The 22,675-nt window shown below is 44.9% G+C and overlaps 1 protein-coding gene across 17 annotated transcripts in view; it reads left to right on the top strand.

Annotated features, from left to right (window-relative positions):
* KIAA1217 (KIAA1217 ortholog) overlaps positions 1-22,675 on the top strand; it is a 531,293-nt gene that overhangs the window by 285,427 nt on the left and 223,191 nt on the right. For 13 of the 17 annotated variants that reach the window (XR_007354929.2, XR_007354928.2, XM_048837886.2 and 10 more), the window contains exon 2: positions 1,039-1,322. Coding sequence is in view for 11 of the 17 variants with exons in the window: in XM_048837886.2 (XP_048693843.2) it covers positions 1,039-1,322 (284 nt within the window). In the remaining 6 variants the exon portion in view is untranslated. Of the gene's footprint in view, positions 1-1,038; positions 1,323-6,399; positions 6,554-22,675 lie in introns of those variants that run through there. The other 4 variants (XM_048837876.2, XM_075125923.1, XM_048837877.2 and 1 more) reach the window with 2 other exon arrangements.

Raw genomic sequence — 22,675 nt, forward strand, 5'->3', positions numbered from 1 at the left:
TAGTGAAATAGCAGTATATAGAATAAATGAAGCAAGAAATTTAAAGGGATGAACATAAAGAGTTAATGTTAATAAGGACATTCAAGGGTGCATAAGGTTACAAATGGACTTAGGAGGCCTTTTCAATGATGCTGTTTGTTATTCCCCTTTGCTGACAAAAGAGAGGGGGATTTTTTCATAGGTATTAGGTAACAAACCTCCAACCTACACTTCTTCAGGCACCGGAGGTTTCATGTTACACAGTTACCTTCAGATAAGCTAACACTAATATACCCTCTGTGTCTAGCTGTCTTTTTGTGAAAGTATCCATGGCCATTGATGTCTTAAAGAAGACTTTAAAGTTGTAAAGTTTATCTGACTTTTTTCCTCTTTTATATCTCATAAAACTTGTTTTTATTTTATTTCTCGAGGAGTGGTTTATTGAAAAAGCGATGCTGTATTTTCCAATCTGCTGTCTCAGAGAGGTATAAAATCGAAGCGAGATCCATGACATTTAAAACCTGGCTACAGTCAGAAAACAGAAACAAATCCCAAGTGCTTCTCTTACTATTTCATAGGCATTTCCGAGCATGTGGAAAACATACTTTGAAAAGATTAAGGATTTCAAATCTGCTTTGTCAATGGAATTTTATCAGTTGGTATCCCTAAGGAGACTAGTTACAGGCTCATTAGATGTACTGGAACATACTGAAGAAAACTGTTTCTTCTTGTGGAAAGCATCCTTTAGTTTTTAAAGGTTAGGGAGTAAAGGCTTTGCCTTATCTTCTTTTTACTTCAGACAATAGTGAAAATAGTATAAAGGGACATCTTTCTTAAATGATCAGTTTTCTGTGAGGCATTAAGTACTGTATAATACAGCTGCTATAAGCAATTCTGTCTGTGTATTTTATTAAAGCTTAATAACACGTCTTTCCCCATCAGTGGTGTAGAACAGGATATTGTATACTACTGTATTTTTTTAATTGACCTCACTATATTTTTTCCTTATAAATGTGACTGTTGGGGTTATGTTCTTATTATACTCTTTATTTTTTTCAGACCAGGGAAAAAACAATTTGCATGTAACATCATTAGACGATGCAGAATGTCTTCCATCTAAAGAACTCCTTGCAACTGGAAACAATAATACATCCAATCCAAAGCCTACTCGCAACATCCCTCGCAGACATACTGTAGGTGGACCTCGCAGTTCCAAAGAAATACTGGGAATGCAGACATCAGAAATGGACAGAAAGAGAGAGGCTTTTCTGGAACATCTGAAGCAGAAATATCCCCATCACGCTACAGCAATAATGGGACACCAAGAAAGGCTGAGAGATCAGGTATGAAAACAAAGTAATTTATTGGTTTTTGTTTAAAAAAACAAAACATATTTCTAACTTTTATAAAATTCAATGTTAAATGGTTAGAAAAAATGGGAATGTAGCAGACCCTAAACAAATGTAATTGGGTTGGCTTTGTTGTTTTGTTTTTTAGATTTTTTTAAAGGGAAGAGTATGACTATTTGATGCCATTTTTGTGCCATTCACTGAAATGAATAATTTTCTGAAGAGTTTATATATTAGAGTCTAGCAGGACAAAAATGAAACCAGAATAGTCAAAGAGAACATTTATCTCCTCTTCAGGTGATAGATAGCTAACCATCTTGCCTAAAAATGTGGGACTAGCTGTTCGCTTTAGCTACATTTTCAACCTGGGAAGCCACGCTTAGCAGAAAAGAAAACATTTGTCGACAGTGTAGGTTTACCTCAGCTGGAGCTGTTACCGGGGGCTCTGGAACAATTTTTATAGTGGGGGTGCTGAGAGTCACTGAACCAAACTGTAAACCCTGTAAATGATGGAAACCACTTCAAGCTAAGGGGTGCGGCAGCACCTCTAGTTCCGGCATCTATGGCTGTTACCCACTTATTTGCTGCCTTTTCTGCTTTTGAATCCACTAACACGAACGGGGTGGATTCATCCTCAAGTATCTGCATTCTCCAGACTATCTTGACGGCAGGTACTGGTCTCTAAGAAATGTGCCTCACACTGCTTTGTTTCTTGGCTGCATGCAGTGACTGTTCAGCAGGGAGAAGCAGATTTTAGAAATAAAGAAATCCCCCCTGTAAAATCAGGATGGTAGATATCTTACAGGGTAATTAGATTCAAAAACATAGAGAACCCCTCTAGGCAAAACCTTAAGTTACAAAAAAGATGCACAGACAGAAATAGTTATTCTATTCAGCACAATGCTTTTCTCAGCCATTTAAAGGAATCATAATCTAACACATACCTAGCTAGATTACTTACTAAAAGTTCTAAGACTCCATTCCTGTTCTGTCTCTGGCCAAGACGACTACAGACAGACACAGACTCTTTGTTCCTCTCCCTCCTCCCAGCTTTTGAAAGTATCTTGTCTCCTCATTGGTCATTTTGGTCAGGTGCCAGCGAGGTTACCTTTAGCTTCTTAACCCTTTACAGGTGAGAGGAGCTTTCCCCTGGCCAGGAGGGATTTCAAAGGGGTTTACCCTTCCCTTTATATTTATGACAGTTGCCATGCTGACCTTTGAACACAGAGAATGTAGTGAATGAAACTGTTCAGGACATAGTGGTGTGCTCTGTTGCTGAGTACAGCATTCAACTTTGTAAATAAAGCAGAAAAATAAACATTTTGGTCCATAATTAATTTTTCACTACATGATTTAATTAAAAAAAACAACAAAAACCCAACTCTGTATTTATGGTCCAAGTAGTTAAATGCCAAGTAAGCTGAAAAATTCAGAAGCTGGCAAACCTGGAGAAAGGGTACTGTTCAGTGGGGAAAAAAACATTGTGTCCAATTTCAGAGTAACAGCCGTGTTAGTCTGCATTCGCAAAAAGAAAAGGAGTACTTGTGGCACCTTAGAGACTAACCAATTTATCTGAGCATAAGGTGCACAAGTACTCCTTTTCTTATTGTGTCCAATGTGCTCAATCTGACAAATGATGGGAGGCCACCTTTTTTAAAGGTTTTTTTCTTAGTGCTTGTAGGTTTTCCAGCACTAGCTACCAGCAAATCAAGAGTAAAAATCAAAGTAATTTAGCAGCATATTTGTAGTCCTTGTGATTCGACTTCCCATGGATTCATATGCTTGTCCGTGTTTTATATAGAGACATTTCTTATTTCACATCTGTGAATACTTCTTCCTCAAAGGCCCCTCATATTGTATGCCTGTGATGAGGAAGGTACTTATTATATAAGCCACCTCTTCTTTATTAGCTTAGGGTGTTAATGTATCTGAGATTCTTGCTCAACATTTTCAAAGTCCTACCATTTTGGAGGTTTTCCCTTAGGTCAGCACATTGTGTTGAAAATTGAGGCCTCCTCTCTCTCTCTCTCTCTCTCTCTGATCCTTCCCCCCTCCCCCATCTATTCCAAGGAATCTAGGATCATAGTCTTCCAGTGCTTCAAAATAAAATTGTGGGTAAAAGAAAAGAAAATGAGCTCAGATTTATCTATGTCCTCAGCATTAACTGGTATGATTTATGCCCTATTTTTATACAGGCCTCTTCCTTCCTTTGAAAGTCTTGGATTTTTTTCAGTGATGATACTTTTTATCTCTTTCATGAACTTTCATGGTTGTGTGGAATGTGCTGGGTGTTAGATAAAGATAGCATACAAATTAAATAAAGGGGGAGGGGGAGACCGAAGATAAGATCTTTTGAGTCATGTAAATATTTAGTTCCAGTGGTGCAGACACTGCAAACCTAGGTTTGAACAGCCTACACAGCAGGACACCCTACACAATTTGTAACTTGATCTCTCTCTGAAGCCCACACGTTTCAGAAGGAATGCAGTAACCATTCTCACTGTTTGTTTAAAATGTGTCATATCTGATAATTTATTGGGGAATGAAATCTATGTGAATATAGCCTGATTCTATTTTTTTGATGATTAGACATACGTACTATCTGTAATGAGGGTAAACTTTAAAACAAAATTATCTTGAAATTACTATCAAAGGATCAGGCCACATTTATTGGGTGCTTTCAGGAATGGGGATCTCATCCATTCGTCATTCGTTTTTTTAAACATCCATAAACCAAACAAAGAACCACATTAAAACATGCAAAAATAAGTATCTATTTGGTAGTAAGCGCCTTTTTAATAGAAATGTGTCAGAACAGTCTGTTATAATCTCAGACACACAATTCAGAGCTAATTGTTATTCCTTACCATTTGTTTGTGTATGCACGCGGGCATGTAATGGGAATATGTTAGCAGCTCCATAGTGAAGGTTGTAATGCAATTTTGTCTTTATATATGTGTGTATATATTATAATTTTAAAAAATTCAGTGTGTGTGTACCATGTGTGTTTACAAGGTACATACACATATGTGCACACATGCTATATAAGAGCTAAGTACTATATACACACACATAGATTATATATACAAAATACCAACATGGGTTATTACACCTATGCAGACTTTGAACGTTTACATGATCCAACTTGACTCCTGTTGCACTCCAATGTGTGTGGGGAGTCCCTTACAGTCTTAGCCAGATACTATACCACCAGGTTCCTGGCAACCCCAATCTCAAAGTGATATGGTTAGGCTATATTACACTCCAGATATTCCCAGTCGGTAGGTGATCTGTTGGGGACCATTATCAGATGGCAGAGTTTGGAGCAGCTCCTAGTTTGCTCTAATCTCTACCAGGGTGATGACCAACATAAAACTGGTCAGATAATCAAGAGGCTTTAATTGGCTCTCTTCTGGGCCTTCTCTCTCGCTCTTCACTGCAGCCAGGCGATGTGTACAATAGAGAATTTGGCCTCTAGTTTATGGTGAAACATTAGAGGTGAAAATGAGTTTTGATGATCGTGTCATGTTGTTCCCTCGACTTTGCGAATGATACCAGCCTTGGCTGATCATCTGCTTTTTCCACAGTGTCTTAATGCTTTCGTCCATGCTGGCTTTATGCATAGAAAGCCCTCTCTGAAGCAGTTTTTAAAGCCACTGCTCTGCTTTTGTAAATTCTTCCATAATGTCTACAGGAAAATACCACCTGAAAATGGCTAAGTAAAAAGCTAGAGGGGTTGCTGATCTATTGTTCATTATAATTTGTCATTGTATAATTATCATTATAATTGTATCTTATAATTTTTAATTACTTGAAAACTCCCAGCTATGCACATAGTCTTTGTAACTGTGTATTCCTCTCTCTCTTATCATCCCATTTGTTGTGTCTTGTCTTGAAACAGAAAGCTCACCAAGACGGGCTGCCTGTCTTTGTTTGTACAGTGCCTAGCACAAGGGCCTCTGGGCTCTGCTGTAATAGAAATAACAAATAATAGTGAGTGGTCTCATTCTAATTGTTTGCATGGTTAGCCATGTAAGAGCTAGATACTACTTTTATTAATAGTCTCAAGAATAGTACAGTAGCCAGGATTTGTTGCAGCTCAGGATTTATGTATATTAACCAGAGCAAAGAGGTGAAGTGGAAACTTCTTCAATACCTACATGTATCATGCCTTTGTCGAGACCATATTACATGCTCATAAGAGTGAGGGACTAAAAAGGTCCACAACAAGGTTGGAAAGGAGAGGACCGGACCGGACCTTCTCCAGCTCTGGAGTGACATGTGTTTATCCTCCAACGAGAGTGCGGTGCCAAACATATGACACTGGAGTACTCACTCTCTATATGAGCCCATTGAGTTACGTTGCTGCCTGCTTTGGGGGGAGTGACTGTGGTTAGTAGGGGCCAGGAAAAAGTATATAAACAAGGACAATGGCTCTGAGGATGAAAAAGTATTTGCAGTTAAAAGGTTAAAAATGCTAAACTTCTTTCAAAGGGGAGGAGGGAAAAAAATCCCTGAGGTGAACCTGTTTTACAAGTTATACCAGTAAAAAGTTTTTTAAAGAGAGAGAAAGAAAATGAACCTGTAGAAGCCATATCAGTTGAAGCTTTTCAAAAGCTGAGTTTTTCGTGTAACTTTAGAGTACAATCTGAGACACATGTGGCACTGTAGGATTTTTCTTTAACTAATCACGTACATTGTTAGTCAGGGAGGGGCAGATAGCAATGCCTAGCATTTCAATTAGTGTTTTCTGAAGAATGATTTAATCCATTTGCAAATGAAGTTAGATTTCTATTAATTTTTAAAAAAACCCTGTTGGTGTGAAATTCAGAATAACTACAAAATGGGGTTGCTTCTTTTAAAAAAATGTACAGTTGAAGCAAAGTGGTAGGTCTGAACCTGACAGGTAACTTTGGCAGCATGCAGGCAGGTGGGGTTAAGGTAACTATGGAGATTTATGATGTCATGCTTGCAAGAGCATGTCAGGACAGCTAATTTAACATGTAGTTGTTCAAAAACTCTTATAGGCTAGACGTAGGTTTTATGCAAATGACTGAGTTTTGCTGCAAAAGGGCAAAAGAAAACACGGCAGAGACATGGAGGGCATTTTACCTGACAACCGTAAAGGATTACAACAGAATTCATTCTAAACTAAAACTTTTGGGACTAAAGGAAAAGGATTCCATAACTTATCTCCTGCCTCACCTGTGGAATTCTAGGTTTAGGTAAATATAACTCTTTTTTTTCCCTTTGCACTTATTGTAAAAACATTTTTGAAATGCCGAAGTCTGCTTTACTGCATTGTTCCTCTTGGCAGCAGATCTGAATCAATAAACTGAGCTTTCTGGCATGGCATCTTTTATTTTCTTTTTTCTTTTCTTTTCTTTTCTTTTCTTTTCTTTTCTTTTCTTTTCTTAAAACAAGCTCTTTTTTGAATGAAGTGAGAATTCTGAATAATTTGAAAGGCAATGTAATGCATTATGCTGATTACATGAATAATGCTGCAAAAATGTTCTAGGTAGTGTTTTGGAGGAGAAACCAAGAACGGAGACACTGTATTTATTTGTAGATCATTGCCAGATGTGTCTCCTTTAACTGCTAAAACAAGACATTAAAATTATAACTACATTTATTCCAGCATTTCAGATCTGCAGAATGCAGAAGCATTTATTTTAGTAGATTATAGAATCAGTCAATGAAATACTTTTTATAAATATATGCACTGATAATTGCAACATAATTTGTGAGAGTGATTTTTAAAAAAAGGCTTGTCTTGGATAAACGCAGATCTGGTAGGAAGTAGACAACAGTGTTTGGGGCGGAAATCCAACAGCACAAGTAAACTCTACTTTATCTCTGTGGTTTTGGGGATAAAACCAGGGTGTTGGATTTTCAATGTTTGTTTTAAGAAAGAAAAAAAATCTCTTTGTGCTTAGCTGTAACTGCTGTTGCGTTTACATCAATCAGCAAGTTACACCAAGTAAACAATTATAATCAGGGAAAGGTTCCCTCATTGACACTGCTGTAATAAAATTACTCGAAGCAGCCTTACATCTACAAGATTAGCTAAAAGGTAGGGAAGGGTGCGGTTTGAGTAATTAGTGTCCAAGCATAGATATTTGAAACCAGAAAGATCATAGGTTCAGTCTAAAAACACCTGTGAAATGTAAACTCAGGCTAGAAACTTGATCAGTTCAATGTAAACCCTCAGTAGGATTTAGCAAATGAGCAGGCTGCACAATGTTTTAAACACTTTATCTAATTCCAGCTGAAAAACCAGTGTATAAGAACGTTTGACGTTCTGCATTACTTGATCATGCAAGTTAAAATAAACTTGCTGTTAACAAATATTGATTACCAAAGTAAGTAGGGATGAGTCTGAGAGGAGTAAAAAGTGAAGAGGTATCTTTAACTGCATGTATACATATATACATTAGTTCATTACACAGCTGTTTTGTTTTTCATTCAGTAAAATCTTTAGAAATAGTTATTAAGGGGATACACATTTTTTAACCTCTGGTGTTAGTTTTTAATATTAAAATATGTACTATTGAACAATAGGTTTCAGAGTAACAGCCGTGTTAGTCTGTATTCGCAAAAAGAAAAGGAGTACTTGTGGCACCTTGTGGCTGATGTTATTAGGCCCTGTGATGGTGTCCCCTAAATAGATATGTGGGCACAGTTGGCAACGGGCTTTGTTGCAAGGATAGGTCCCTGGGTTAGTGGTTCTGTTGTGTGGTATGTAATAATAACGTAATAATAATATAATAATGTGCCTAATAACATCAGCCACACTATCAGAGGCTAGTTCACCTGCACATCCACCAATGTGATATATGCCATCATGTGCCAGCAATGCCCCTCTGCCATGTACATTGGTCAAACTGGACAGTCTCTACGTAAAAGAATAAATGGACACAAATCAGATGTCAAGAATTATAACATTCATAAACCAGTCGGAGAACACTTCAATCTCTCTGGTCACGCGATTACAGACATGAAAGTTGCAATATTACAACAAAAAATTTCAAATCCAGACTCCAGCAAGAAACTGGAATTGAATTGGAATTCATTTGCAAATTAAATACAATTAATTTAGGCTTGAATAGAGACTGGGAGTGGCTAAGTCATTATGCAAGATAACCTATTTCCCCTTGTTTTTTCCTACCCCTCCCCCCCCCAGACGTTCTTGTTAAACCCTGGATTTGTGCTGGAAATGGCCCACCTTGATTATCATACACATTGTAAGGAGAGTGATCACTTTAGATAAGCTATTACCAGCAGGAGAGTGGGGTGGGGGGAGGTATTTTTTCATGCTTTGTGTGTATAAAAAGATCTTCTACACTTTCCACAGTATGCATCCGATGAAGTGAGCTGTAGCTCGCAAAAGCTTATGCTCAAATAAATTGGTTAGTCTCTAAGGTGCCACAAGTACTCCTTTTTTTTTTTAATTGAACTATGTGTCAAATGAACTAGCATATTTGCATTAGTTACACCGATGCTGGTTGATGATGTGGAAAGGGTATGGGGAAAAAATGATTCAGTGCTGCTCATGCTATGTAAGTAGATTTTTGGGTCTGAACTGATATGTAGAAAAGCAGCATTTGATTATAACGTAAATATTGTGTGTTAAGAATAAATGTTTTTAATTGGGGTGTATATAACTGCTGCATTTTCTAGCATTTTTTTCTTGTCTGACAGATTTTGATTTAGCGGATTATTATTTTTTGTTTAACCAAAAAAAGCCTACTAATTTATATCTTAGTTATAGTTGCACAGTTTTGGTCTTTTCAGGCTTGCCCAGCATGGAGTACATACTGTGGTAAGGAAGTCTGACAGTTTGATCCCTCTTAGGGTATATCTACACTGCACACTAAGCCTGGGGTCTGACTCAGATTTTAGACTAAGTCCCCCTTCTGTCCACACACACATCAGTCTGACTTGGGTCAGCAAGCACTCAGGACCCGAGTCCTAGAACTCTGCAAGGCAAGGGGAGGGGGGGCGAGAGCCTGAGTCCCACTGTGAATTGAGACCAATGCCTGTCATTTTGCAGTGTGGCTGCAGCTCAGGTCACAGGCTCAAGTTAGAAGGTCTGTGTAGTGCAGTATGGACATGTTAGCACATCTGTGAGATCTGGGTCCAGCAATTGTAAGCCCAGGTTTACAGTGTAATGTGGATGCTTAAGTGCAGGCTAGTAAATACCCAGTCCATAATCCTGGGTTCCACAGACCTGGGTCTACAAAGCAGTGTAGACATTAGAGGCTGGGCTGTCATGAGATCTCCACCAATGCCTACCTTCTAACACCACCTTGAGATGTGGGTGGAGCACTTTCCAAAGCATCGAGGTTGTTTCCACTCTCATATTTCTGAGAGGAGCAGCATTATGTTGCACAGTACATTTCCACACACTAAATGGGATAATGCAGAGATCAGTCAGTCCTACCCCCTCTGGCCTCTGCATGACCCTATGAACTCACAGAGCCACAAACTTGTGGAGGGAGCTTCCACTCTTTTCAGGAGAAAAGATGGAATCCATGCTGCTTCTGCACATCTGCCTTTGTCCTATATGTATAAATCATTAATATGAACAAAGCATTATTTTCTTCGTGTCATGAAGTGGATTTACTGTGTATTGATGGGTTAAAATGTTGAATATGATGCACGAGTGGAAAGTGTTTTAATTTCACTCATACTGTAAAAGTAAGAGACTGAAGTAGTGAGCAAATGTACACTGCTCTATAACATGTTAAACTATTAGCAATAAAAGCATGAATGGTATAAGTGGAGTTTAACTGATGTAGAAATAGCTTCTGCTGCATAATATTTACATCATGTGGTTTCTTCATTTATATTTATCAGTTGAAAGTGATAAAGTAACTGTTCCTTTTTTTAAAGCAGGAAAAAGTATGAATAAAGCTATTTCCCCTCAAAATAAATCATACTGAAAAACAGTTCAATTTCTCTTTAGGTTTGTATGTGAAACAAGAAGTAGCCCTGAAAAGAATAAAAAGAGCTATAACAGGAAGGACTTTTTATGCTAGAAGCATTCAACTTCACTATGAGCTACCTGTTCAACTATCAGCCTCAGCTATTTAAAAGGAGGCTGTTTTATGTTTTGCATTTGCAATGAACCTTTAAAAAAACCAAACTCTTGTTCTTTACCTATCTAGAACAGCCGTTCACAACCTGTGTTCTGTGGACCCCGTCTAAGGGGTCTGCGAAAGTCTTAGGCTGAAAACTGTCTGAACAGAATTCAACTGTATATTCAGACAAGTGATTTGTAGGGGTCTGCAAATGGAAAAAGGTTGAGAACCACTGATCTAGAACATGGCAGCCAACACTGTACAGCTTTTAATACAGGCATATATGGGGGAAAATAGGGAACCCCCTTTAAATTAAATTGAAATGAATGGGATACAAAACCTTTTTGAGCTAGTAGGTGGAAAGTTGACTATATAGAAAAAGGTAAAGTAAAGGTAAAGGTAATGGTACTGATTAGTACCATTGTCTGTATCTTTGATTCTGATCCTGCAAACACTTATGCATGTGCGTAACTTGCACACGAGTAGTCCCATTAGCCTTACACTGGGGACGTTTTTGTTAATGCTCTTCTCATATGATCACATGGGAGTGGGACATGTATTCGTGTCAGTCATTAGCAAAGTAAACATACCTCACACATCTTCTGACTATTATTGTATAACAACATTTTTCATTTGTTTTTCTAAACAAAGGCAGGTTGAGTTGGACTCCCCGGAGCAGCAAGCTCAATTTTACCCTAATCCCTGTGATGTAAAAAACCTTTTCAGAGCTGTGTTTAGGATAGCGAAAGTAAACAACTCAAGCAAATCTCATATGAAAGAGCATTTTCAGTTTCCTTTCTCTTCTCATGAATAGGCTAGCTGAAACAACACTACTGTTAAACATTGCATTCATCAGCCACTGGGGCAATCGTAGCCTCTCCAGTACTGTGTGTTCTAGCATTTACTCTCTCAGATTTAAGAGCATGGCTTGACTGATTGCACCAATACAGAATTGGAAATGAAGTGAGTTTTTGCATCTTAGCACACCAAACAAACAAGGGCATTGTGCTTTGATGTGGGTGCTCTTTGAGGGGAGGTAGTGATACCGTTTGTTTGCACCATTGGGCAAGTACCTTCCATACCTCTGCATTTTGTGTGGTCTCCCTCCTGAAAGACCTGAGGGACCCCATTCAGTCACCAAAAACCTATTCTCCTAGTAATCACTGAGCAAACACACATTAGTTAACTGTAGTTTGAAAGGTTTTCACTGCTTGGCTGATGTACTGCCACTGAGTCTTCAAGGTTTGGGGGTTTGTTTTAAACAATCTTTTAAAGAATTCTTGAACACAGGAATTGCCATATTGGATCCAATCCAAGATCCATTTAGCCCAGTGTTCTGTATGTGACAGTGGCTAGTACCAGGTGCTTCAGAGGAAGCCATGAGAACACCAGAATAGGCAGATGGATTAATCTCCCCCACATTAGTTGTTATCATGATCTCTCATAGTCAGGGGTGGCTCTACCAATTTTGCCGCCCCAAGCAGTCTCCGCCAAATTGCCGCCGCCCCCGAATTGCCGCCGTGGGACACGGACTGCCGCCCCATTCTGAATGTCGCCCCAAGCATCTGCTTGGAAAGCTAGTGCTTGGAGCCAGGCCTGCTCATAGTTAGAAACTGGCTTAAACCCCGAAGCCATAAAGTTTAATATCCCTTCCAAAAATGTATCATTATTCATTATGACAACTCTGGATTTTCTTGGTTCACATATAAATGTCCAATCCCTTTTTGAATCTTGTTCAGTTCTTCACCTCAACAACTTCCTATGGCAGCAAGTTCCATAGTATTATTACATGCTGAGTGTAAAAGTATTCCCTTTAATAGTTTTGAATTTCTCACATTTTAATTTGACTGTCCCCTTGTTCATGTGCTATTAGACAGGGAGAATAGAAGTTCTTGATCTATCTTCTCTATATCACTCATTATTTTATATACTTCTATCTTGTCCCCTCTTATGCATCTCTTTTCTAAAGTAAACTGTCCCAGTCTTTTCAATCTCTCTTCATACGAGCATTTTTCCCACCGTTGATCATTCTTGTTGCTCTTTTCAGAAACCCCTCTAGCTCTGCAATATCCTTGTGGAGATTGGGTGACCAGTACTGCACACACTATTCCTGATGAGGCCGCACCACTGATTTATATAAGCGCATAATATTAGTTTCTGTAGTATTCTCTATCGTATCTTTTATGCATCCTAACATCTTGTTAGTCTTTAAGACTGTAACTGTACATTGAGCAGAAGTCTGTATTGAGCTGTTTACAGTAAGCCAGGTTCTTCTTCGAGTGCTTGTTCACTTCCATTCCACATTAGGTGTGCACGCGCTGCATGTACAAGTGTCGGAAACTTTTTCCCTTCGTGGCTCCCGGCGGGCTCCCCAAGTGGTGCCACTGTGGCCCGCATATATACCCCTGCTGGCCCGACCCCCTCCAGTTCCTTCTTTCCGTCCGCGGCGGCATTGGAACAACCTCTCTCCGTGGGGCATGCCGCAGGCCCACGGCTTCAAGGCTTGCGCTATGTGCTGCAAACCTATGCCAGTTAGTGACCCCCATGACTTGTGTCTACGTTGCCTGGGGGACAGAGAAGGGTGTAGGATTTGCAAGGCATTCAAGCCAAGGACAAGGAAAGAAAGAGACTTTTGCCTAAAGCAACTGTTGATGGAGGCCGCATTGCAGCTGCCGGGCCCAGAGTGCCCGACGCCGGCTCAGGTTTCCTCGGTGCGTAGTGCCCCGGAGCCGTCGGGAGACCTGGCACCAGTGAAGTACCATAAACTGTCAGCCCCAGAGTGCCAGGCTAGGCCCCGGCACCGATCGTCCTCCCCGGTGCGGCCCCCGGCGCAGCCTAAAGGAAGGCGCGGTCGTTCCCCGCACAGGAGGCTGGCGCCTTCCAAGGCACCGAGCACCGACAAGAGTGGGAAGGCCACGGTACCGGTGCTGACACAGGCGGTCCTGGCGGCACAAGCCCCACCGAGCCCAGACCTAAGTGAGCTCAGTGCGGACGATGGGCTTGAGGGCATAACGGATCAGCCTTCTGCGCCTGGCACCTTTGAGACTACAAAGGACCTCATCGAGCTGTTGGCGGTGAGCCCCCTTCTGTATGGGGAGAACCCTCCGGCACCCATGCCTCGGGTGCCGTCGAGGGGTAAGCCAGCAATGGTGTGCCGCTCAAAGACACCATCCCGGCACCGCTCCTGGAGTTGGTCCCGGTCGAGCTCTGACTCCGCAGACTCGCACTTGCCAGCGGCCCAGAAGGAGGTTGCGGCACCGGCAGCGGGTCGACATGAAGAAGCACTAGGAAGGGCACACTGCTTTCTGGCACCTCCCAGAGACCGGCACCGGGAGGAGTTGAGACAGCCCTCACCAGAGGTCTACCACAGACGGTCCCGGTCCAGGGAATGCCGGCACCGGTCCCGGTCCCAGGGGTTCCGGTACCACTCCCAGTCCTGCTCAGCCAGGAGCCGCTCATTCTCCTGCCAGCGCAGATTGTTGGCACTGCCATGGTCTTCACAATCGGTGTCGCCGCAGTCTGGTGCCGGCTCCGGCTGCTATAGCTACCCGCACCGGGGCCCAGACAGCAGGGACCCTCAGGGGAGCTGGCAACCTCAATGGGGGCTGCCAGGCCATTGGCCCTTCTGGGCCCCCTGGGCCTATCAGGAGTGCCAAGGGGCTCCGTCCAGGGGAAGTTACTCGGTGCAGCGCTCCTGGTCCCTGCACCGACGCCAGACGGTGCCGGAGGCAACAGTATCCAGGCCTCGAGCATCCCCCCAGCTTAGACCGGAGAGTCTGGCACCGAGCCCAGTGCTGTCCCATGGACTCCTGCCCCCGCCACGGGAGATGGGGAGCAGGAGAACCAACCAGAGGGGGTCGAGCAGCAGCTAACCTCCTCGTCTTCCCCCAATGAGGCGATGGCAGGTACAGAGGTATCCGGCCATCCGCCAATAGACCATAGAGCCCACAAGGAAGTGCTGCGCAGAGTTGCCCAAAATTTGGGGTTGCAGGCCGAGGAGATGGTTGAGCAGGAGGACCCCATGGTGGACATTTTGAGCCCTGAAGGGCCATCCAGAATAGTGCTCCTGCTCATTAAGACCATTCAGCCTAACTATAAGGCTATATGGCAGACCCCGGCCTCCAGCACGCCAACAGCTAAAGGAGTGGAGCATAAATACTTTGTTCCATCTAAGGGCTATGAGTTCCTATTCTGCCACCTGAGTCCATGCTCCCTAGTGGTTTCGGCGGTGAACGAAAGGGAGCGCCATGGACAGCAGGCCCTGGCCCCTAAGACCAAGGAGGCGAAACGCCTGGACCTTTTTGGTAGAAAGGTGTACTCATCTGGGGGCCTTCAGTTGAGGATTGCTACCCAGCAGACCATCCTCAACAGGCACAATTTCAACTCCTGGGCGGCAGTGGGGAAGTTTTAAGGACAACCTCGCGCAAGGTTCCCTACAGGAGTTCACGGCCCTGGTGGATGAGGGAAAGGCAGTAGCCAAGACCTCTCTCCAGGCCTCCCTGGATTCGGCAGACACGGCGGCCAGAACAATCGTGTCTGGAGTGGTCATGGGGTGCTCAGCGTGGCTCCAGGAGTCAGGCCTGCCCCCAAGGTCCAGAATATGCTCCAGGACCTCCCCTTTGAAGGGTCCAGGCTCTTCTTGGATCAGACAGACGCGAGGCTGCATAGCCTCAAGGACTCGCGGGCTACGCTCAAGTTGCTGGGTATACACACCCCGGTGACACAGAGGAAGCCCTTTAAGCCACAGCCTCCCCCTCAACGCCAGTACCAGCCTCACCAAAGGCATAAGCCTTACCGTAGGCGAGGCAGGGATAACAGGCGACGGCGCAACAAAAATAATAACAATGCGCCAGGCCAGAACCAAGGCCAGCACAAACCCCAGCAGGGCACTAAGCCAGGCTTTTGAAGGTGCGCTTGAGGACAGCGTACCAGACCAGTCACCGGATCCATCCCTTTGTTTCCTGAACTGCCTGTCCCGTTTCTCCCGTGCGTGGTCTACCATTACTTCGGACCGTTGGGTCTTACGCATGGTGCGGAACGGGTACTTGCTGCAGTTCGCCTCCCTCCCCCCCCCCTTCCCCGTCCCTCTTCAGGGACCCCTCTCATGAGCATCTCCTAGAGGAGGAAGTCCGCTCTCTGCTATGGGCGGGGGCGGTAGAGGCAGTGCCTCATGGCCTAAGGGGAAAAGGGTTCTACTCCCAGTACTTCCTTATTCCCAAGGCCAAAGGGGGCCTTCTCCCAATCCTAGACCTGCGTGGGCTCAACAAATTCCTGGTCAAGGCCCAGTTCCAAATGGTCTCTCTGGGCACCATCATCCCTTCCCTGGATCCAGGGGACTGGTATGTCGCCCTCGACATGAAGGACGCGTCCTTTCATATCACCATTTTCCAAGCATATCGGTGGTTCCTACGCTTCACCATGGGCCGAGAACATTATCAGTTTGTGGTTCTCCTGTTTGGTCTAGCTGCGGCCCCAAGGGTGTTCACGAAGTGCATGGCAGTGGTGGCGGCCTTCTTACAGAGAATCCGGGTGTACCCGTACCTCGATGACTGGCTCTTGGCGGGCTGATCCGAGGTGGAGATGTGGGGCCATGTGCAGGTGGACCTGAAATTGTTCCGCGAGCTGGGGCTCCTGGTCAACATCCCCAAGTCCACGCTCATACCCACGCAGAGAGTGGAATTCATAGGGGCGGTCCTGGACATGGTGCAGGCCAGGGCAAGCCTTCCGGTATCCTGATTCCGGGCTAACCAGCAAGCAGTGGCCTCCCTGTGCCAGTTTCTAACAACAACGGCCAGGTGCTGCCTGCGGCTGCTGGGCCACATGGCAGCATGCACGCACGTGGTCAGGCATGCCAGACTGAGACTCAGGACTCTGCAGGCATGGCTCACTCGGGTGTACCGCCCAGGCAGGGACCCCCTGGACTTGGTAGTGACAGCCCCAAGGGATGTGCTGGACTCCCTGCTGTGGTGGCAGTCCCAGTCTGTCATTTGCGAAGGCATCCCCTTTGCCGCCCCACTTCCGGACCTGACGCTGGTGACGGACGTGTCAGACCATGGATGGGGGGCTCACCTGTGGGACCTCATGACGCAGGGGTTGTGGTCCGAAGCAGAGCGGTCGGTCCATATCAACGTGAAGGAGCTCAGGGCGGTTCGTCTCGCCTGCCAGACCTTTCACGCTACTCTGAGTGGTCACAGCATGACAGTTTTGACAGACAACACTACTGCCATGTTTTATATAAACAAGCAGGGTGGAGCTCGTTCCTTGCCACTCTGTCGCGAGGCTCTCCTCCTCTGGGACCTTTGCATAGCCCATGCGATTCACCTCGAGGCGTCCTATCTCCCGGGGGTGCGGAACGAGCTGGCAGACTCCCTCAGCAGGTCGTACCACATGCACAAGTGGACACTCAGGGCGGATGTCATGCTTTCACTCTTCCGCAGGTGGGGGTTTCCCCAGGTAGATCTGTTTGTCACCAGGGCAAATGCCCAGTGCCCGCCATTCTGCTTGTTCCAGGGCCACAGCCCGGGCTCACTCGTGGATACATTTGCGATCTCATGGAGAGGGGGCTTGATGTATGCCTTCTCCCCGTTCCCCTTGGTGCACAAGGTCCTGCTCAAGGTGCTCAGGGACAGGGCGGTGGTGATCCTCATCACCCCAGCCTGGGCCCGCCAACACTGGTACACATCGCTCCTAGAGCTGTCGGTGGACGCCCCAGTAGTCCTGCCCCTACACCGGGACCTCATTACACAGGATGGCGGGCGGCTTCTCCACCCCGACCTGCAGTCACTGCACCTGACAGCGTGGAGGCTCTGTGGCTAAATGCCCTGGAGAGCCAGTGCTCCCTTCCTGTGCAGCAGATTCTGCTTGGCAGTAGAAAGCCCTCTACCAGGGTGGCCTAAATGGCCAGGTGGAAAAGGTTCTCGTGTTGGTGTGAACCCCGACAGGTGCGGCCAGGCCAGGCCCCGGTGCAGGCCATTCTGGAGTACCTCCTGCACCTCAAGCAGCAAGAGCTAGCCCCGTCCTCACTCAGAGTGCACCTGACGGCCATCTCCGCCTTCCATCCGGGGTTCTCGGGGGGCTCGGTGTTTTCCCACCCCATGGTGGGGCGGTTCCTTAAAGGGTTGGAGAGGGTGTTCCCATACTCCCGCCCCCCAGTCCCTCCATGGAACCTTAACCTGGTCCTTTCTAAACTCATAGGACCCCCTTTCGAGCACCTCGCTACCTGTTCTCTCCTCCGCCTTTCCTGGAAGGTGGTGTTTCTGATTGCCATTACCTCGGCCAGAAGGGTGTCCGAACTGAGGGCCCTCACCTCTGAGCCACCATACACATATTTCACAAGGACAAGGTGCAGCTCTGGCCGCACCCCAAGTTCCTCCCTAAGGTGGTATCCCAATTCCATCTGGGCCAGGACATTTGTCTGCCGGTGTTCTTCCCGAAACCCTATATGGACCTTGGATGGGCGTGGAGCGCTGGCGTTCTATTTGGAGTGCACCGAGCTCTTTCGCAAATCCACGCAACTGTTTGTGGCTGTGGCCGAGAGGTTAAAAGGCCTCCCAGTGTCGGCGCAGCGGATTTCGTCTTGGATTAGAAGGTGCATCTGGGCGTGCTATGAGCTTGCAGGTGTTCCGGCCCCGGCGGTCACGGCCCACTCAACCAGGGCGCAGGTGACTTCCACGGCGTTCCTGGCACACGTCCCGATCCAGGAGATCTCCAGAGCAGCCACCTGGTCCTCTGTGCACACCTTCACGACCCACTATGCGGTCAACCATCAGGCCAGAGAGGATGTATGTGGCAGTTGGCAGAGCGGTCCTCTGAGCAGTTGTTCCATGACTCCTACCCTCCTCCTGAGGTAAGCTTGTAATTCACCTAAAGTGGAATGGACATGAACAAGCACTTGAAGACAAAAAAACGGTTACTTACTTTCTCGTAACTGTTGTTCTTCGAGATGTGTTGTTCACATCCATTCCACCTCCTACCTCTCTGTCGGAGTCGCCGGCAAGAAGGAACTGGAGGGGGTCAGGCCGGTGGGGGTATATATGCGGGGCGCAGTGGAGTCACTCAGGGGGCCTGCCGGCCCGACGGAAACCACTAAGGGAAAAAGTTTCTGAGGCTCGTGCATGCTGCGCGCACACCTAATGTGGAATGGATGTGAACAACACATCTCGAAGAACAACAGTTATGAGAAAGTAAGCAACCGTTTTTTCCTTTCTTGACTTGAAACAGTTAATTTAGAACCCTGTAAGGTCCATAAGTAATTTAAATATTTCTCTTAGATGTTCATAACTTTGCTTTTATCTATGCTGAATTTCTTTTGCAATTTTGTTGCCCATTCACTTAGGTTGGTTAGGTGTCTCTGAAGTTCCTCGGAGTCCTCTCTGATCATAACTAAGCACAATAACTTTCAGAGTAGCAGCCGTGTTACCTGTATTCGCAAAAAGAAAAGGAGTACTTGTGGCACCTTAGAGACTAACCAATTTATTTGAGCATAAGCTTTCGTGAGCTACAGCTCACTTCATCGGATGCATTCAGTGGAAAATACAGTGAGGAGATTTATATACACACAGAACATGAAAAAATGGGTGTTTATCATGCACACTGTAAACACCCATTTTTTCATGTTCTTTTCATGTTCTGTGTGTATATAAATCTCCTCACTGTATTTTCCACTGAATGCATCCGATGAAGTGAGCTGTAGCTCACGAAAGCTTATGCTCAAATAAATTAGTTAGTCTCTAAGGTGCCACAAGTACTCCTTTTCTTTTCACAATAACTTTGTCACTTGCAAATTTTGCTTTCCTATTCACCATTTCCAGATAATTAATAAAGATATTAAACCATATGGGACCTAGTACAGAACCTTGAAGGACCCCACTGCGAACCTTTTGCCATAATGAAAATTGGCCATTTCATCCTATTCTTTGCTTTCAGTCTCCTAGCCGTTTCTTATTCTTGAGCATTCAAGAGTCCTTCTATTATGTTAGATATAATTTGTATGTGTTTATCAGTACCATGAGACCTGATTCTTTAGAATTTGAAATTACTTGCCTATCTCATTTTTTATGTTCATATTTAGATTAAATAATCTAAATCTCTAGGGCGGGGGTGGGCAAACTTTTTGGCCCGAGGGCCACATCTGGGAATAGACATGTATGGCTGGCCATGAATGCTAACGAAATTGGGGGATGGTGTGCAGGAGGGGGTGAGGGCTCTGGGGTGGGTCCAGAAATGAGGAGCTCAGTGTGCAGTAAGGGGCTCTGGGCTGGGGCAGGGGGTTGGGCTGTGGGGCAGGGTGAGGGCTCTGGCTGGGGGTGCGGTCTCTGGGGTGGGGCTGAGGATGAGGGTTTGTGGTGCAGGAGGGGGCTCTGGGCTGGGACAAAGGGGTTCGGAGGGCATGAGGGGGATCAGGGCTGGAGCAGAGGTAGGGGCATGGGAGGGGTTCAGGGGTGCAGGCTCCTGGCTGTGCTTACCTCAAGCAGCTCCCAGAAGCAGCGGCATGTCCCCCCTTCAGCTCCTTACGTGGAGGTGTGGCCAGGCAGCTCTGTACGCTGCCTCGTCTGCAGGTGCCGCCCCTGCAGCTCCCATTGGCTGTGGTTCCCGGCCAATGGGGGCTGCGGGGTCAGAGCTTGGGGTGGGGGCAGTGCGCGGAGTCCCTTGGCTGCCCCTACATGTAGGAGCTGGAGGGGGGACATGCCGCTGCTTCCAGGAGCCGCGTGGAGCCACGGTACACGTGGAGCAGGGCAAGCACTGGCTATCTTCCCCGGAGGGAGCTCGAGGGCCGGATTAAAATGTCTGAAGGGCCGGATGCAGCCCCTGGGCCATAGTTTGCCCACCCCTGCTCTAGGGTATGGCACCTGTGCTGCAAGTGGTATGTAGTGATTTAATAGAAGGGAAAATGTTTTCTCTTTTCATCCCAACTTCTTACTTAAAATATTACTTCATTCCACTTGGTAGCATTTAAACATGGGGCTTGTCCACATGGTCACTTAGTGCACAGCCAGCTAGGCTCTAAATGTACAACACACTCCTCTGCTGCTGTTTGCAACAGCAATAGTCAAACTTCTAGTGCATAGTAGCATTCTTCTCATGGTAACGTAGGCCTGGTCTACACTGGGGGGGGGGGAATCGATCTAAGATATGCAACTTCAGCTACGAGAATAGCGTAGCTGAAGTCGACGTATCTTGCCGCACACTGTCTGACCATGTAGACAAGCCCATGGAGCGAGCCACAAAAGAGAGTGTGAAAAGAAAGTAACTGGGAGAAGCACAGAACTATTGAGGAAAAACAAGTCAGAAGAGGCAAGTCTGGAAGCACATGTTGGGGCGCTAGCTCATGGGTAATGACCATATAAAGCTTTTAATCTCTCCACTGCTAGCTCAAGTACAGCCTAAATTGGAAATGAAAGTTATTGCTGTGCATCTGATGGCTATTTGGTTGTCTATTTTATGGGAAATGAGTAGAGATGGTCAAATATGGCAGTTAATTCCTGTGAAAAATTTAAAAGGAAACAAAAACATTTTGTTTCCTTCAACATTTTTCACAGTATTTTTGTTTAAAAAATATTTTTTTTTCATTTTGATTCAGTTCAGAATATAAATGCTAATTTTGATTCACTTTAATTCCAATCAAAATGAAAATATTTCACTTTGGAAGTCCTCTCCTTTCCTCTCATTTTGTCACTAGAAAGGGGGAAAATAAGAAGAGGATAGAGGGACAACAAAGCAATACAATTGTCAATTTGAATAGAAACAAATGTTTTGTTTTTTTGATAAAATACTGGAAAATTTTGAATAATAAAAAAATGTCCACATAGTTTGAAAAGCCATTTGATGCCCAAAATAAAAATACACTTCCTGACAAACATTTTGATCAGCTCTAGAAATTAGTTGGGTAGTGAGCGGTCCGCATCGCTCAAAGGCAATGTCCATAAGCAATGGGGCAAGGAAAAGCCCTGCTGAGGCTCCCTGCCCACACTGAAGGCCAAGCCTAGTAAGGATGCCCCCTCCTGCAAAGGGTCTTCTTCCAGGGCACCAAGCCTTCTTTCCAGCCCAAGCAGAGGAGAATCTCCTGGCATTGGAGCTATCCTCTAGGAATAGCAGAGACTTTTTTGAGGAACATCTGAAAGGAACAACACTAGTAGGACAGAAAGGCTCAGCGGAGGTTTCTTGCTCCCTTCTCCTGATCTTCATGATCCCTGGACACCTGAGATGTCAGCAGACAAATGTAACCAATTTATGTGAACAGGGGTGTGTGTGGGGTTTCTCTGTAAAATTTCCTGGAGAGGCTACGCTCACTAGTATGAAGGCTGTTTCCACTGTCTAGTCTATTGAATCTAGTACTGGACTTATCCTCCTGGAGAGACGCCATGAGGTTCCAGTGGACTTTTTTCTATCACTTAAAGCCTAAGGACTAATTAATCCTCATTAGTATAGTGGTAAGTATTCCCACCTGTCACGTGGGAGACCGGGGTTCAATTCCCTGACGGGGAGGCCACAACATTTAGGGGGGAGGGATAGCTCAGTGGTTTGAGCATTGGTCTGCTAAACCCAGGGTTGTGAGTTCAATCCCTGAGGGGGCCATTTAGGGATCTGGGGCAAAAAATGGGGGATTGGTCCGGCTTTGAGCAGGGGGTTGGACTAGATGACCTCCTGAGGTCCCTTCCAACCCTGATATTCTATGATTCTATGACTGCTACTCAGAAGACTGTACCCCTGCTTAGAGTTAAGTGGGTGGAATCCCTGTGAAGGAGGCATCTATGTACCTGTCATACTTGTAACATGTCAGTCACCATAGCATCTAGGTGCTGATAATAAAATGGCTGAAGCTCAGTATTTGAAGGAAATGATGACTTGACTGAAATTCAATGGCTTTCTTCATGTACTTCCTGCCAACTAATAACCAGAATGTTCTTCCAGCTCACAGCTATTTTGTGGACATGCTGGTGCTAGTGTGTAAAGTCTAACAATATACCGTGAGGGTTGGGCACGTGTGCACGCGCCCTGAGGTTTTTTTTTTTCTCGGTCCTTGCAAGCATTATTTTTCAACTCCATTTATTCTTGCCTACCCCTGTTTTTTTTATTCTACATAATGTCATACATCAGTCTGTTGTAATTAGTAATAAATTACTTGCAGAAGGAGCAAATATTTGACTTTGATTAGAATAAGTAAAAATAAGTGCCACTTATGTTCCATGGACTGAATAAATACATAATTGGATGACATAAGAAGATTGATTTAAATAACACCCAGTTTGTATTGTTCAATTCCTT

The sequence above is a fragment of the Caretta caretta genome, chromosome 2 (genome assembly GCF_965140235.1).
Source record: "Caretta caretta isolate rCarCar2 chromosome 2, rCarCar1.hap1, whole genome shotgun sequence".
Taxonomy (NCBI): Eukaryota; Metazoa; Chordata; order Testudines; family Cheloniidae; genus Caretta; species Caretta caretta.